The sequence below is a fragment of the Mus pahari genome, chromosome 14 (assembly GCF_900095145.1).
Source record: "Mus pahari chromosome 14, PAHARI_EIJ_v1.1, whole genome shotgun sequence".
Classification (NCBI taxonomy): Eukaryota; Metazoa; Chordata; class Mammalia; order Rodentia; family Muridae; genus Mus; species Mus pahari.
In genome coordinates, this window is record NC_034603.1 from 34,128,198 (window position 1) to 34,145,811 (window position 17,614).

General features: G+C 44.3%; 1 protein-coding gene across 1 annotated transcript in view; it reads right to left on the minus strand.

The window, feature by feature from the left end:
- Positions 1-487: 487 nt before the first annotated feature.
- The window catches only part of Shisa6 (shisa family member 6), a 181,161-nt gene continuing 164,034 nt past the window's right edge, over positions 488-17,614 (minus strand). The window contains exons 4-6 of the mRNA XM_029546114.1: positions 8,345-8,401; positions 3,314-3,466; positions 488-1,445 (exon numbers count right to left, since the gene is read on the minus strand). Of these exons, the coding sequence (XP_029401974.1) occupies positions 895-1,445; positions 3,314-3,466; positions 8,345-8,401 (761 nt within the window). The 3' untranslated portion in view covers positions 488-894. The remainder of the gene's footprint in view (positions 1,446-3,313; positions 3,467-8,344; positions 8,402-17,614) is intronic.

A 17,614-nucleotide genomic window follows, 5' to 3' on the forward strand; every position in this document is an offset into this window, starting at 1 on the left:
AGGTGAAGAAGGCAGGCCTGAGAGGAGGTCCTAGTTCAGACCTGAGGCCTGGAGGAAGTAAGGAGACAATCAGGCGGTTGCCGAGGCACCTCTAAAGTCCTGGCAACCTGTCGCTACTCCTCTCTGGAGGGCAAGGGCTAATGCCCCCTCTTGGGCGCAAGAGCTTAAGCCCCAGAGAGCTTTGAGGAGAAACAGTGAATGCTGGGAGAGCACAGTCCCCACAGCACAGAGGCAGGGGCAACCAAGCAGCTGCAGGAAGGGACCCCTCCCCGTTGTTGGGCTGCAGGGCTCAGCGAGGGAAGGGCCACTCGGTAGAGACCAGAGTTCCAGCAGGCGGAAGAGAATCATATTGTGCTTATGGACACAGCAGCTCTCTGGCTGAGAGCGAGCAGGCAGTTTTTAGGCACTAAAGAGATTATCTGCGATGCAGTTGTAGATAAAGGAAGAAGACCGAGTAGCCTATTCGGTCAGCCCACTGACTGCACCCTCTAGCCAGCTGGCTGTTCAAACCCAGACAGCTTCCGATTACCTTCAGGAGAGGGTCCACTGGCTGGCAGAACCCGCAGCTGAGTCCCCAGGAAGGGGCGGGGCAGGGACTGAGGGAGTGGTGTAGGTGTTTGAAAGACTTGAACCTCACCACACTTCTCATCTACAGGGGAAGTCTACTGGGAGAGAAAGAGCTTTAAAGAGCCTGGGTCCGTGCTTGTTGGACCAGGCATTTGGTGCCATCTCCCTGGGGGTATGGCTTTCTGGACAAAGGCAGCCCACCTCCAGCTTCAGTGGAGCGAACCAGGGAGGAGAGGAGAGCAAGGCGGGATTCTGTGCTCCTCGCCCCTGCCCTACTCTGCTCTGTCCTGCCCTGACTCTGCCAAGCAGCCCTGGCCACACTGTCGGTCACACGGTCACTTCGGTCTTGCTGGCTGTGTAGCAGGTGTGATGGCCTGGGATATAGTGTAGCTGCTCCACCGTGTTGTGTCTGCGAGAGGCAAAGGCGTGGCGCTTGGCTGCTGTCTGGCTCTGGCCCAGGGTGGCATAGGAGTTATTGGAGGCACTGGGATGGGAGTGCATCTTGGTCATGCGGTAGCGGTCCAGCACTGGTGTGGACACAAAGACGTCCGTGTGCGAGATGGCCCGCGACAGCGACTGCTCCGGGAAGGCTGTCCTCTCTGGGGACAGCAACGGGTCCTGGGAGTGCAGGCGCTCTGTGGAGAGCAGCTGTTCATCAGACAAGATGCGGTCATAGGGCATGCCGAATTCATCTGGCAACCCCCGATGTGGAGACAAGACCCTGTCCTGGGACATGGCCCTGATGGGCCTGCGGGGCCGTTCTCGAGGAAGCGGCTTCTGTTGAGACATCTGGATGACATTGAGGGGGAGGGTACCACGGGCTGCAAGGTCTGGCAGGTGCCTCCTTCTCATGTAATACTCATCAGCTTCCTTGTCCGCTGCAAGGAGACAGAGAGAATGCAGTGAGGTGATGGGGCAGCCACCACTCAGGGAGTAAGCTGTGCATGTGTGGTGTGTACATGTGCACATGTGCGAGCGAACACCACGTACCTGAAAACCTACAAGGATAATGAAATCAAACTTCTTTAGTTAGTAGAGTATGTGAAGGGGGAGACAGACAGTTGACCTTAACTCCCTCCTCTACTGTATACACAAACCAATCCTTGAGGGCTTGTGAAAGATGGGCCCTGATTCAGGGCCACTAACTGCCTTTGTCTCAGTCTCCTATCTCCAGTGGGTCCTCCAATGCTGTCCTTCAGGGATCATCTTGGGGGTCGGTTAAGTGACTTCCCCATCCGGCTCATAGTGACGCTGATGGCAAGCTCAGGGCATTCATTCCTTTGGCTTGCGTGCTGTGTCTGCTGCATGTGGTTCTGAAGTAGATTGGTTCCTGGTTTTGCTAAAAACAACCCAGGTAGAGCTGACGGCTTTCTGATGATGGATAGAGCACTTCTTTATGGAAACTGGGCACAGAACCAGCTTCTGTTAGAATTAAGTAGGATGCTCATCTAGGAGGCGTTTGTGACTAGCTTCACTGGTAACCTAGGAACATAGTAACACCTTCACTGGAGTAACAACCAATGTACAGGGAACCAACACATGGGTATCCAGCCCCCACACAGCCATATCATCAGCCTACATGTACTCCTTGTGCCCATCAGGCAGCAGGCTGTAGCAATACTGGGTGTGCATTTTGCTCAGATGCTTTGGGCTCCTGTCCTAGTTGGTTCTCCCAGAATCACCCTATGGATCCTTGACCTTTCCCAGGGCATACACGAGGATGCATCGTCTCAGATTTCAGCAAGGAGGCCTCCTAAAACAGCTTTTTGGACTCTCTGGCTCCTGGTGGGAATGCTGCTTCCTCTCCAGTGGGCTCAGGGTTCAGGGTAGGGTCTATCTTGCCTACTGAGCCCCATTTTTTAATTTCTGGACACCTCTCCGATGATTAGAATTGGTTATTTGTTGCCATAAAAACTCAACCTTTCTCTGAATGTGGCTGCGATGGACGTGGGCTGTACTGCTATCAGAGCAGATCACCCCGGAATTTCATGCTCAGCTGTGGAGCACCTACTGAAGTTGGGCAGCCATCCAAAGAGACCTGTGGAGCTGGGGTACAGCTCAAGAGTCAGATGCTTGCCTAGCATACACAGGGCTCTGGGTAACATCACCAACACACACACACACACACACACACACACACACACACACACACGGATATGAACACACGTACATAGGTAGGGGTACAGATTACACAGATCAGGTCAGTAAAGAAAAATGCCCCTTAATGTTCTTTCTGACATTTTAATGTGTTGTGTCAAGCCCACCAATGCCAACACCCATTTCAGACTCCAATAGCAGAGATGGATCCCTGGATAAATCAGACTTAAGTGATATAGTGAATGGATGTGCATGAGCCATGTGATGTTCAGGTCTTGAGATGGTCTTGGCTGGGATAGAATGGTTCATAGGGCCCTTGATGCCTCTATTACAAGATGACACACAGGAAGGCCCATGGTTTGAAGAAGACCCCTGGTGAGCTGATACATGAATGGTAAGTGCAGCTTATAGAGATAGACAAAGGGGCCTCAGGGCCCTACAACATCATCTTAACTAGGAAAGGGGTGGGCTTAGGACCAACAGAATGAAAGAAAGGCTTCTGTCTATTCTCTTCATCCTCTGTACAACTCACTCCTTTGCTCTTGGGATTCCAAACTTAGTCCCTTGGATATTCGATAAGAGAGTGAATGGAAGAGAATAACTTGGAGACTCTTGAGACAGACCTACACTCCAGCCAGCTTTGACTTACTTAGCCTCTTCAGAGATGAGTACTTGCTTGGATTGGTCTTCACTGCAGATTCATATGACGGAGGCAAGTGGGCTAAATTCTGGTAAGAGCGTGAGAAGGAGAGGTCATAGGGTTCCGTGGCCGACGTCAGGATGTTATTCATCCGTGGCTTCTCTGAAAAAAAGCAAGGGCATGGCGTTAGGGAACATAAAGGCACTGTGCCCAAGTTTTCTCTCGTCTTTCTGCTCCATCCATCACTGACTCGAGTCCCCATCCTGATTTCTTATGTTAGGATCTAGTAGGGAGGGCCATGACTCAGTTTCCCCCTGCTTAGTCCATGGGAGAAGGCGCTGTCTTAGCTGCCTCTGGATCCCATGGATATTGATCAGTCCTTGAAGACTCAGCTGGGACACTCAGCAACATTTTCCTCCTCCAGATGCATCACTGGTCTGTCTGATGAAAATGAACCAGGGGCAGTGAAAGAGCATTGTCTTAGCTAGCCTTTTGGCCACTTAACCCAAGGTAGAGTTGCATGGGAAGAGGAACTGCAGTTGAGAAGAGACTCCCATCAGATTGCCTGTAGGCAAGTCTGAGGAGGGCATTTTCTTGATTAATGATTGATGTAGGAGAGTCTATCTCACTGGGAGCAGTTGCCCTCTTTGGGACTGTCACCCTACATGATTTAGGAAAGCAGGCTGAGCAAGCCATGAAAGAGCAAGATAATAAGCAGCACTCCCTCCTCTATGGCTTTTTTTCAATTCTTGCTCCAAGTTCTTCCTCTATTTCCTGTCCTGACTTCCTTCAACAGAGAGCTGTGATGGGGAAGTGTAAGCTAGATAAACCCTCCCTCCTCAAGCTTTTTAGTGTGTGTGTGTGTGGGGGGGGGGTTTGCATTGTTTTATCACAGCAATAGAAACCCTAAGACAAGCATCCATAATGTTACCAATGTCAAAAAAGAAAAAAAGAAAAAAGAGCGAAGGAAAGAAAGGAACAAAAGAGGAAAAAGAAAAAGATAAATCTTTAAAAATGGATCTCTGAGTTTGAGGCCAGCCTGGTCTACAGAGTGAGTTCTAGGACAGCCAGGACTACACAGAGACACCCTGTCTCAAAACCAAACCAAACCAAACCAAAAACCCAACAACAAAGAAATAAAGTCACCTGTGTCTATATGAATGTGCTGTCTCATCCTAATAGCTATAGGTTGATCTAATTTTGGTGTTAAGCTAGTCCAACTTGAGAGAAGCTGTACTGACCATGGAGAATCTGGATAGAGGACCCTAATCCCTTGTAACTGCAATCTACATTCTTTCTCTTTCTCTATCTCTATCTCTATCTCTATCATCACTCTCTATCATCACTCTCTATCATATATATATATATATATACACAATCTTATTTATTTACATTTCAAATATTATCCTCCTTCCTGGTTTTCCCTCTGCAAACCCCCTATTCCATCCCCGCCCCTCGCTTCTATGAGGGAGCTCCTCCACCAGCCCACCCACTCCTGCCTCAGCACCCTAGCATTTCCCTATGCTGGGGCATTGAGCCTCCACAGGACCAAAGGCAATCCACATTCTCTCCATGGTGCCATGCACCTCCAGGGCAGCTCACTTAGGCCTTGCATTCTCCATATTTGGCAAGCCTCTGTGAGCTACACATCTACCACTGCTTACTTACTTTAAGTCCTTTCTCAGAGGCTGCCTTAGGAATTTCTAAACTCCCAGAAGGAGAAAACTGAGCAAAACCTGCCTTTCTCCCACTTTCCCTGAGACAGACCCTGAGATTCCAAAGTCAGCAGACATACTTTCCAGGCCCAGAGGAAGAGTCGAGAAAGGAATAGAGATGACTAATGGTCACCAGAGTAGGTAATGATGATCACATACTCAGGGTGAGGGGACTCTTGAAGAAATATTAAGGATAAACAGAAGACAGGAGTAAAGGGTAGGTAAGGGAACAGTGAACATGGAGATCTGAAGGGGATGGAGATTCACGGGAAGGAAACCAAATGCCTCCATGCTTGATTGACATGAGGAGGAGGAGGAACCATAAAAAAGAAGTCAACAGTTAGTTTCCAGGGAGACAGTGATACCATTCCCAGAAATGAGTAGGGAAACAGCAGTCTGGGTGTACCATCTATCCATCCTCTTTGTTTGGATCTCTTCAAAGCCATAGGTACTGTGAGAGTGGAGCGGGCCCCGGGTTGGGATAGATCTATAGGTAAATTGTGGTTTCTGATACCTCTTGGCAGAGAGTGTTGCATTACAGAACGCAAGAATTCTGTTGTCCCCGGGAGAGAGAGTCACCTTCTTAGGCTGTATCCGAGGATTGCCCCAGGCATGGGGACTCCTGGTTCCTCTCTCCTTCCCTGCCTGCATTGTCACCCCCAGAACTGGGGATCGAGCCAGGGGATTTCAGCCAATAAGCTGGTGTTTGTGCCAGCTTCGTACATATGTGAGGGGGTGAGGGATGCTCTGTATCCCAAGAGATCAGAACATGCTGTACAGAAAGAGCCTCCCTGGCATGGACTAGGACAGATGCCAGGAAGTGGAGTGGGCATGAAGCTGAGAGTGCTGTTCCTGAGACTTGCTTAATAGCCACTAATCCACTACTTCTTGATTCCTCACTTCTCACCATGCTGGAGAAGAACAGGGTCCCCTCTGAGTCTTGGCATCTCACTGCCACTGAGGTCATTGCTCAGTTCTCCCTCTTCCAAATGCAGTAGGTTTATACACTGTCATCTACCACTTACTCTGAAATGACCACTGAGCTAAGAACATTCTGCCTTTTGTCCTGACTGTGGTTGCCTAAGCCCCCCCACCCCCATCAAGCTTGCCTTTCATTGGGATGCCCTGCTTTATTTTTCCTTCCCAGATCACGTTCTTTAGCTAAAGGCTTGTGACAGTGACCTTGCTACATTTTGTCAGTCCTCAAAGATATCTGCTCTTCCACCTCCCATCCCCGTTCACTCGGTGACACTCAGGCTCTCACTTAGCTCTAGTGACTTGATGTGACTTGATTTTGGTCATCCCAAATGACTTCAGAGATCTCTGCGTCAGTAGACTTGCTTTCTAATTTTCCTGTTTCTCTCCAAACTAAGGATCTAATGAATGCTTTGAGTTGATCAAGTAGATGCAGGTCTTTCCTGCCTCCTTAGTAGTTCTAATTATTCTTGGTGTTGGGGGAAGAGTACCACTATCCAAGAAAGGATGCAGCCAAGCTCTACTGCAAATATTCTGCAATCTGCTCAAGAATTGACATTGGGGCCCCATCTTTCCCCATTTCCTTGTACCAGCTGGAAGAGAGAAGACAGGAAGAGGTGGAGTACGGAACGGCCCTTCTGTTTGTCCTCTATGGCTGTGTTGGCTCTTCCTGAGGAGGCTCAACTCAGTAGTTGTTCATTCCAGACTGTTACTGAACAAATGGAAGCTTGGATTGCCTGCCTTTTCTGGCTCTTCTTCCTACTCACTAATCCGCACAGCATCTCTCAGACTCTGCCTCTGCCTTCTATTCCCCACCCCCTGCAGAATTCTTGCACAGAGCAGCCCCCACTTTCAAGCCTTCTGTTACTCTCTTCAAAGATTAATGAAAACATCCCCAGCTCCAACCTCAAACTACCTATGGAACATTTTTTCTTGTACCTTCTACAGCCATAGCCTATTCTATAAGTTCAGATTCAAACTCACTGTCTCTAATTCCTGCACGCTGGCTATTTGTCTTATTCCTTAGATGGTATCCATAGCCAAGCCTCCATTCTTCCAAATACTCTTGGCTCTCCATTTCAGTTTTCATTGGTTCTCATTGAGATAAAAATTTTGAATGACAAAACCATCTCAATTCTTAAGATGTTCCTGGTCTCAGTTTCCTTATTGTCCCCACAATCAACACTATAACTGGCATCTACCTCTTTGAACTGATTTCAGTTCTATTTTTCTTACATCCTACTACCAGAAGCTTCTAAGTGTTCCTACTCTCTTAGCATGTGTCCACTAGCCCATAGCACTGAAAAAGCACGTCAAAAGTACCCTATTCCCTTTTCCTAATTCAGATGTCCCCTAGCCTCAGTGTTAAGGTGCTATATCATATGGCTTGAGAATGGTTATCCCTCTGCTAGGTGCTGACTGGTTTATTTTTCTCTTGCTGTACAGGGGATAAACACTGGCCCTTGTACATACAAGGCAAATGTGCTACCACTGATCTAGCTTTTGTTTTATTTTGAGAAAATAGCTAAGTTTCCCAGTTTACCCTTGAACTGATTCTCTAGCTCAAACATGCCTTGAAACTGGCAATCCTCCTGCCTCGTGTTCCTGATTATCTAAGATTGAAAGCCTACACCATCAGAGCTGGCTTTGGATTGATCTTTGTTTTGTGTCTCTCAAGAAACACCTATTGATCATTATTATTTGATTACTTGAGCTTTCAGAGTGAGGAGACAAGCATGACTGACAGATCACAGTTTACAGGGCTGTTATATATTTTACTGAGTTTTGAGAGACTCCAAATAGTTTTTATCTGGGGGATCCAAATGTTAAGTTCTAGTTTTCTGGGAGGAGGTTAGAACCTGACAGGGAAAGATGGTCTTACCATCATTGTCTGTTTGCTAACAACCTTCTCCTGGACAACCATCAGCCTCTTCTCTGACAAGAGGATAAGGCTCAACTCAATCTCAAGCTTTGTCAAATATTAATTAGTTTGGGGGTGGTCAAGAAGATTCAGATAAGTCTCATTCCACTTCTCAATGATACCAAAAGGCTTTAAGCAAAAGAGAACACTAATCTTACTACTATAGATTTATAGAATCTGTGGCCACAAGAGTGATGGAGATTACAAATATGAATGACTTGAAGAAGGGTCTCTCTTCTCTTTTATGGCAGAAAAAAAATTATTCTTATGTCAAAGACACAAAATCCAGGGGACAATGTTCTCAAAGGAAGAGCGAAGCTGTGTGGGCTGGGGGAAGGCAGGCACATGGCTACACCTTCTTCTACCATCCTTGGAATGGAGCCACTTGGCATGCAGATGGGATGCAGGGTGCTCTCAATCAGCTCTCACCATGTGTAGGGGTCTGGGTAGCGCTGCTTAAGATCGGATGATTATACTGACGATCACCTGAAAGTCACAGAAAAGACATTTTAAAAGAAGTCAGGCATCCTGTTGGCTCTCCAACACAACAGCATTTCTCTTTACACATCCCTGCAGTTTTTATCTGCCTCGAAGGAATCCTTTCCTAGAAAGGCATGCAATAATATACTAGGCTCAACAAACAAACAAACAAACAAACAAATAAACAGCAAACTCGTCCTTCTGTTTTTGTCTCTTTCCAAAATACATCAACCTTTTTTGGTCACTGTGGTGACAACCTCCTCCCTGCCACTCCCCATCCTTGGATCTGGCTGACTAGCCATAGGGGCTATATTAGGATATGTCTGGGTGAGGAAGGAATTATCTACTACAAATGGGAAGTAGATTCTTCTCTTTATATACACAGGTCTGACAACACCTGAGATGCAGATCAGCCACTGTTCCCTGTCTGAGACCAGGAGTCCTGGATTCTTGGCTTACACAGCCTGATAGTTCAAAAGCATTTTCTCTATTCATAACGCAGAAGCCCACTTAGATTGAATGAACAATAAAATCAATAGAGCCAGGCTGCCAATGCTCAGAGTTCATGCCATTCCAAAGATTTCTAAAGTGGTTTGAATGAAGATTTGGCTTGCCTCTAAAGTATACTCCAACACTGTGTTATTACTTTAACACAGCATTATGTTCTTGCTTTTCATTGGTACATGTATCTGATTTTAGCCAAAACAAGGGGAAGAAAAGACACGAGATCTTTGCTTTTTGTTCTCTGAATTATAAGTCATAGCTCTTCCATCTTTGCAGGGCTGGGGAATATTATTTCCATCTCTGTGCATCTTATTGAAAGTGACTTTCCAACTCATGGTCTCACACTATAGTCCCCTTTTCTCCTAAAGTATTGGGGCTTTGTTGGGCCCAGATGCTTTGGCCTTCATGAAGAGTTGGGCTCTAGTTCATAACTTCATTTGTTGCCTAATCACTTCCAAATCACATGTATGCAGCCTGAATGTTAGATCTTAAACCACATATGGATCCCTTTTATCCCTTTGAAATCCATGCCCTTTACAAAATGACTTTGCCATTTTATTCTCCAAGGCTCAGGGTCTGGCCCATGACACTGATGCCCCATGAGCTTGGAATTCCAAACATTAGTCATCTTGGCAATTCTCTGCTTTCATCCCCCGTAGCCAATGAAACATAAAGTCTTTTTCTATAATAATCTCCCGAATCCTATCACAAGTCAATTCTTTTTAAATCAGGGTTTCTCTTTCACCATTTCTCTGACATATTATTCTCTTTCCTCCAAACACACAATTCTAGAATAGGTCAGTGATGGTTTGTTTCCTGTATTAAAACTGGATCCTTCAAATCGGCCTGCAGATGGGGAGTTGACTCCATTGTTGAATCCATTCTGCCTCAGACCTGGTTTTAAGCAATAAGAGAAAATTCCACTTCATATTGTAGAGAAAGCAGGGAAGAAGGGGGGGATATAAAGAGAGGAGAGAGGTGAGTATGAGAGTAGGAGAGGAGAGTTGAGACAGGGAGGAGAGAAAGGGAAGAGAGAAACTGTGTTGTGGGGAGGTTCTGTGGTCTCAGAATTCAGGAGGCTGAGGTAGGAAGAAGATTTGAGGCCAGCCTAGGTTACCCACTGAAAACCCTTGTCAGAAGGGGAGAGGACAGGGGACAGGGTCAACTTCTGTTCTTTCTTTGGTTATTTGGTTTGTTTTCCCATTTTAAAACAATGTGGCAAGAATTAGAGTTTTTTTTTTTTTTTTAAATGGCAGCTAGTGGCAACATTTTGAATCTTCCTTCTATCTTAGAGTCCCAGGGACAGCAGGAAAAGGCCCTGGCCGCCTGGACGCCAGTCGTAATCCATGGCCCATGTTAAACTAGGATAAATTTTTGTTTTAAATTCTTTCTGTGATTTTAATTATTGTACTTAGTTGGGTGTAAAACATGCTATGTAAAGACACATATACAATATGAGTTGGTCAAACCAGGGTAATTAACATGCCCATCCCATTGCTTTATGTTTGAAAGCTTTAAGCTTATCTCTTCTTGCCAGTCATAGAATATAGCCTAGGCATTGCAAACAGCTTTTGCTACCCCCAAACCCATGATGCGAAGCCCTAGAACTTAACCAGCTTCTCTCTTGTCTTGCTCCCTCACATGCTTTGCAGCTTCTAGAAATCACTATTCAATACTGAGATCAACTATTTTGGCATACGCACACAGGGAGAATATGCTGTAATATGTCTTTCTTTGCTGACATATTTCACTTAACATAATGTCCTCTAGGTTTGTTTGTTCTCACAAGCAACATTTTTCTTGACTAATCCTTAAAATGGTCTTGACTATGGAGTGGAGTTTAATGAATATATACTATTAGTTTTTCATAACCAGACACCACGTGAAATTCCCCAGGTACCTGAACTGTAATCTCTACTGCATCTTTAAAAGTTGAAGTCATAACCAGTAAAGTGTATGATATGTGTGGAGTTTTGCTCCTTGTTTGAGACTCACTGAAAGCAATAACAGTTGGCATTATTTTATCTGCTGGCATTAAGTAATAGTATTTCAAATGAAGTACAGAAATGGAAAATAAAACTGCCCTATAATAACCACTGTGACATTTTGTTCTATTCTGTCTTATTTCCCTTGTTTCATAAAGGGCTGTGAATTCTCTCTCTCTCTCTCTCTCTCTCTCTCTCTCTCTCTCTCTCTCTCTCTCACACACACACACACAAATAACATAATAATGGGCAATTTGTGTGTATGTGTGTGCAGACTAATCTGATTTAAAAAAACATGATGGTGNCACACACACACACACAAATAACATAATAATGGGCAATTTGTGTGTATGTGTGTGCAGACTAATCTGATTTAAAAAAACATGATGGTGATTTCATCTTCACATTTGCACAAAATGATAAACATGATGACTGCATATTGTATCAATTCTATATCAACAAAAGCAAGGAAGCAGCCCAATATTCATATTTGCATGTTTGTGTATTTATGTGATTTTTAATGTATATAGTATACACACATATACATAAACACAAATATTAAAATGTACAGCCTCTGTTCACCATACATATAATTTTAATTTTTTATGTTTAACGAACAACATTGTGAATCTATTTTTACACTTTGAAATAATCATTGAAACATTCTTTTAATGATTTCACCAAAGTTCTTCCTATACGATAGTCTATCTTTTATTTCTATATGTCACATAAGCATAGTCTGTTTGTTTAAGCACAGTGTAGCCTAAGTATATTTGAGAATTCCTGCAGTTTGGGTATTTGGATTGCTTAAGAATTTAATAACGTTACCTCAGATAACCTTGAGCACAATCTTTGGCTGAGTGTTATTTCCTTAGGCTAATAACTACATTTCTGGGTCAACACATTGTCAATTGCCTCCCAATGTGCCAAAGTAGATGGTAGATTTTCTAATGCTGAAACATTCATCTCCTCCCAGTATATACATGCCTTATTAGGTTCTGGTGTTTTATTTTATTACAACTCTGGATTTTGTTTGCTCATATTTAACTTATACATGTATACACATATGCTCATAAAGAATTTGGATTTTCTGTGCTAACACTGCTAAGGGTTTGTATTAAAATCATGATTTTTGCAAAGCAGAGAGGTGCAATCTTTATCTATGGGCTGTTTCTTTATCATCTATGCTTCTAAATTACTTACCTAGTATTTGACATACTGGCTACTTAGAGGGTCTGGAGGCGTGCAAGAGTAAAAAAATGCCTGGTGTGTGTGTGTGTGTGTGTGTGTGTGTGTGTGTTGTGTGTCTAGTATATATATCACTATATGTGTCTTTTGTGTCTCTGTGGATACGGAGTCCTTCTTTGCTTTTGCTTTTTCATTGACAACTTCAGAAGGTCCATATCACTGTCATCATCAATTTAGAAATAAGGCAACTGAGGTTGGAAATGGTTGTTTAAGGGTCTATAGCCAGCAGCTGAGTCTGGTGCTGGCACGAGTCCCTAAATCCTTACCAGTGTGTGTACGGCCTTCTCATACTTGGGAGTACAGTCCTCACACATTCATTCATTCATTCATTCATTCATTCATTCATTCATTCATTCTAGTTTTCTTACTCTAAATTAAATTTGCAGTTTTAATTTTTCTTTAAAATGTCATTGTTGAGGTAGCACAGCAGTTAAGAATATTTGATACTCTTGCAAAGGACCCAAGCTCTATTCCCATAACCCACATAGTAGCTCAAAACTGCCTAATAGTTCCAGGGGATTCAATACTTTCTTTTGTCCCATGCGGGTTCTGCACACACACACACACACACACACACACACACACACAGAATTCACATAGATAACATGCAGGCAAAACATTCATACACATAACAAAAATAATACTAAAATAAAAATCTATTGGACATTTTAAAGTCTGTTAGTTTAAAAGTATAGGACCCCCCCCCAAAAAAAAGCTTCTGTTAATAAAGACATACCCTTTCTTTCACCTTGGGGGTTTAGCACGATATTTTTGGTTTAGCAGTTTATTCAGACAGCACATTTTTTTCAACCTTCAAAATTGTTATTTTATACTTTGGGATTTTCTTATTCCTGCCTTTTCACTGTCTTTGGTTTGGTTTATTATTGTTTTCTAATTTCTGGGCTTGACTCTTCAGTCCATTTATCTTCTGTTAATAATCTTAGGTCTTGAGCTGAATTTATCTCTGGCACTGACCCATCAGTGTCAGCACACAGTGTTCTTCCTGTTGCTGGGACCTAAATGATCTGTAATTGCAGCCTTAGTTTCTCATTGGCCCAAGAGTTATTTAGTAGAGTGCTGTTAAATTTCATAGTGTTTGGGGTTGCTGGTTTGAACTCTTGCCATTAATTTTTGTTTTATTGTATCCTGGTCAGAGAACAGAGCCTGTCCAAATTGTGCTTTTTGGAACTTACTGGGATTTCCTTTGTGGGCTACTGTAAAATCAGTTCTCATGAATGCTTTACAGGCAGTTAGAGACAAGGTGTATTTTCGTTTCATACAGCACAAACTTGACATCTATCTATTAAGTCAGACACATGAAACATATTATTCAGTCCCTCTACACCCTAATTCATTCCTCACCTACTTAATCTGTCAAAGACTGAGGGAGGTGTGGCAAGGTCTCCCACTATTCCTGCATCCCTGTCATTTCCTCTCTGGATTCTTAACAGAGTTGGCTTTCTACATTGCAGAGCTACACTGTGACGTACAAAAGGTTCAGGTGGTAAGTCTGTGTCCTGATGCATCTCCTTTACCCCCATTCAACAGCACTCTCTGTTCTGTTCAGTGCTTCCTCTGCCCTGGAAGTTCACTTGATTTGATATTTATATTGTCAGTCCTACCTTCTTTTTGTTTGCATTAGCCTGACAAACTTTGCATAATCTGTTATATCTAACCTTTCAGTATCATGTTGTTTTAAGCTTGTCTCTTGAGTATATGAATGTGTGTGTATGAGAGAGAGAGAGAGAGAGAGAGAGAGAGAGAGAGAGAGAGAGAGAGAGAGCGCTTTCTGCCTTGTGGCTTGCCTGGGTAACTAACAGTGGTCCCTCTTTGAACAAGCATCCTGTCTTGGCTGCTATAATTTAGTCACATGATTCTGTACTTACCCTTGCCACCCAAACTCCAGGGACCTTAGCTGCTTTGGCCAGGCATGTGTTTTCAATTGTTTTGGTTTTGCTTTTTGTTAGCTATTTTCAATGCCAAGGATTGAACCTCAAGTCCCCTGTTTAGTAGCCTAGTGCGCTGCCATTGAACTACATCCCCAGTTCTTTTTGACACCAAGAAGAATAGGTCATCCCAGTGGACCCTGGCCACCACCATTGCTTTAGGAAGAGAAGAACGCCAGTAATGGTATAGCTGCTCTTCTAGGTTGAGAGGAACAAGCAGGAGCCAGTGAGCCTCTTTAGACTACAGTAGCACAGAAGCCAGTATTCACATTCTACCTAACATTGACTGGACTTCTGCACTGACTGAGGAGAGAAAAAAATGAGTTCAAGACAAGTCTGACTGCAGCTATCTAAGTGCTCAGTGTGCCCACCAGAACTTCAGCTGTTTTCAAAAGATACACCTTTCTTTCTTTCTTTCTTTCTTTCTTTCTTTCTTTCTTTCTTTCTTTCTTTCTTTCTTTCTTTCTTTCTTTCTTTCTTTCTTTCTTTCTGGCCAATGCATTTTATTGAAAGCTCTCCAGGAAGACAAGACCAATAGATTGTAATACATAAGTTATATAAGAGAGTATCGCTCATAACCATGGTATCCGAGAGGTCCCAAGATAAGCTGTGTGCAGGCTGGAAGCCCTGGAATGCTGGAAGCAAGACTTCATTCCAAGATGACTGACCCAGAACCATGATAGCCATTGGTATAGTTCAAGAGAACCTAGGGTGGTAAGGGTCATGAGGGAGTTGCTGCTGTTCTTTCTGGAGTCCAGACGTCAGAGAGACAGCATATTTAATGTCCCAAACCAGCGGAGAAACAGGAGCCCCTTCTTGAGGAAGAGAGAGATTTGGCTTTGATGTCTGTTCTTTCCAGCCTTTTCGATAGGGACCCCCAACATGAAATCTGTTCCATTTAGTTCACCCACTCCCACTGGCTGGTCCCCTCTGAAAACATCACCCCACACACGCTAGTCAGTGCTTTATCAGTTCTCCACGCATGTCCTAATCCAACCACATTCACAACTACACTTACCCATCACAGTTAACGTCTGGAGCAATAGAATGGCTGCTGCAATTGTGCACACTTGTTTCTTACTGGATTAGTAGGAAAGATTTGCCAGTCTTCTCATTGACTCATGGGAAGCTGTACCTATGTTCTGGAAATCTCCATCACCCTCCAGATCCCTAGTAGCCGAGAGGCTTTGGCATCAAATGGTACCGGATGGAGGTGGAGCAGTTGTGTCTGCGTGCTTCTCCCCGGAGCAACTTAAAGATATTTTCAAAACTTTTGCTATTAGTAAACTCACTGAGAATCTGTGCAGGTAGACTATGATCTAGGTTTACATTTCAGAATGTCCACCTATTTGAATAGTTGGAATATTGAAGAGTCCACCAGTTTGGAAGATATGTTACAGGATGGCACACTAGGTTTCTGATACATCTTCCATGGCCCTTACCTGCCATGCCCTAAGTGCAAGGCCAGTGACTCTTTGGACCTGTTACAAGAGGAGACACTGGCGACCCTGTGGCCACTCTGTGATCATGTCAAACAGTCTCTGAGTGGCACCTTGAGGACCATGTATTACAATATGCCTCTAGAAAGCTATGTAGGTTTCTTAAAAGGGTTCCACGGGCCACTATTCATGTCTTCATGTGCTCATGTCACAGGTCATGTCTTCTGGATTCTGTGTCCTCATTGTCCCTCCTACCCCAGTGCTGCTTTGCTTTTATTAATCTTCTGAGTTTGATTTTATCTGAGTTCATTGGAAGAAATATTTCAACTGCTAAGAAGTTGTTTTAAAGCTATTGACTTCTTAGGTAAGAAAAGAGGTCTAGAGACATGCAGTGACTGTAGATTAGACATGCAGTGGCTGTAGGTAAGGCATGAAGTGACTATAGGTGAGGCATGCAGTGACAAGAGGTGAAGCATGCAATGACTATAAGTGAGGCATGCAGTGAGTATAGGTGAGGCATGCAGTGACTGTAGGTGATGCATGCAGTGACTGTAGGTGAAACATGCAGTGACTGTAAGTGATGCATGCAGTGACTGTAGGTGAGGCATGCAGTGACTGTAGGTGATGCATGCAATGACTGTAGGTGAGGCATGCAGTGACTGTAGATGATGCATGCAGTGACTGTAGGTGAGGCATGCAGTGACTGTAGGTGAGGCATGCAGTGACTGTAGGTGAGGCATGCAGTGACTGTTGATCCTTTTCTTTTTTTGTTGAAAACTCTTGAGAAACTCAGCCACAAATACCCTGTTTTTGATATTTGACCATGGAGCAAGGTGCATGTAGGAAAGGCATATGTATCCATTTGGGTATGTTGGGGCAACTTCAATGTAAGGGCTATATTCAAGGATGTGAGCAGGAAGTCCAGAAGGATGGTCAGTACTCTGGAACTTGTGAGGCGCTTTATCCACCCTGGAGTGCACAGTGTGGGGGAGTTTGTTTAGTGCCCTCTGACCTTAGAGGGACAATGTACAGGGAAGTACTGAGGGGTTTAAGTATCCCAACTTCACTCTCTGCCACTCTTTCATACCTTTCTGAGAGTGTCTATTCATTATGCTCACCCAAAAGCCATGGTACAAGACAGCCCATCCAATGATCCAGAAAGGTAGGCATCTGGAAGCAGTGGGCAGGCAGGGCATCCACTGATCAAGAATAGAAAGTCAGTCAGAAAACCTTGCAATCCTCAGCCTGACATTTTCACATAGAAGAATTATACTTCTGTGTACTCCAAGAACTTCTGGTAGGGTCTAGGGTGATAGTCAGAGATATGTGGAAAGTAGGCTCTTGTACAGACTATGGAAAAGCAGAATTCTTGGTGTATGTGCCACAGGCAAGATGATAGATCCCAGATTTTGCCAGGAGCTCTTCTTGTTGGGGATGTGTAGACTGTCTGTTAATTTTGGCATTCCATCCTTCCCCAGACATATCAACTGATGTCATCCATGCTCCTTCACTCGCCCGGTTCCCCTCCTTTCCTTGCCTTAGTCAGCTCCTGGGTCTTGGCACAATGCCCAGTTGGGTCCACCAGTCTTCCTGATGGATGGAACAGGATAGCATAACAATTAATTAGTGGCCAGGCCTCATGGATTGATAAATTGACTGGGCCATAAAGTGGAAAAACAACCTCCACTTGAGCTTCAAGGCTCCGTGAAGGAAGCAGGGAGCAGAGTGAGGAACTTTCCTCTGCCCACCACCAGCAGATGGACCTCTGGCAGAGGGAATAGGCCACTAAGAAACAGAATTTCCATCAGCTGCCAGTGCTGACTGAACTAGACATGAATGGTTCATCCCTGGTACTGATTTATATACCATGCTAAAGGAAATGACCAGTTTTCTCTGTGAAACGCACTATGCACATACATGTGTGCCCAAGCATTTGTTTGCTTGTTTGTTTAATGTTTGGAGTAGGAAATGGTAGGAGAGAGGTTGAAGGTGAGAGCATCGTGGGTCATGCTTTGGTGTTTGGGAGCAGGGTCAGATACCCTTAATGGCAATTCAGTCACAGATATAACAAGTGGAATTCTTCCTCAGTGAGTCACA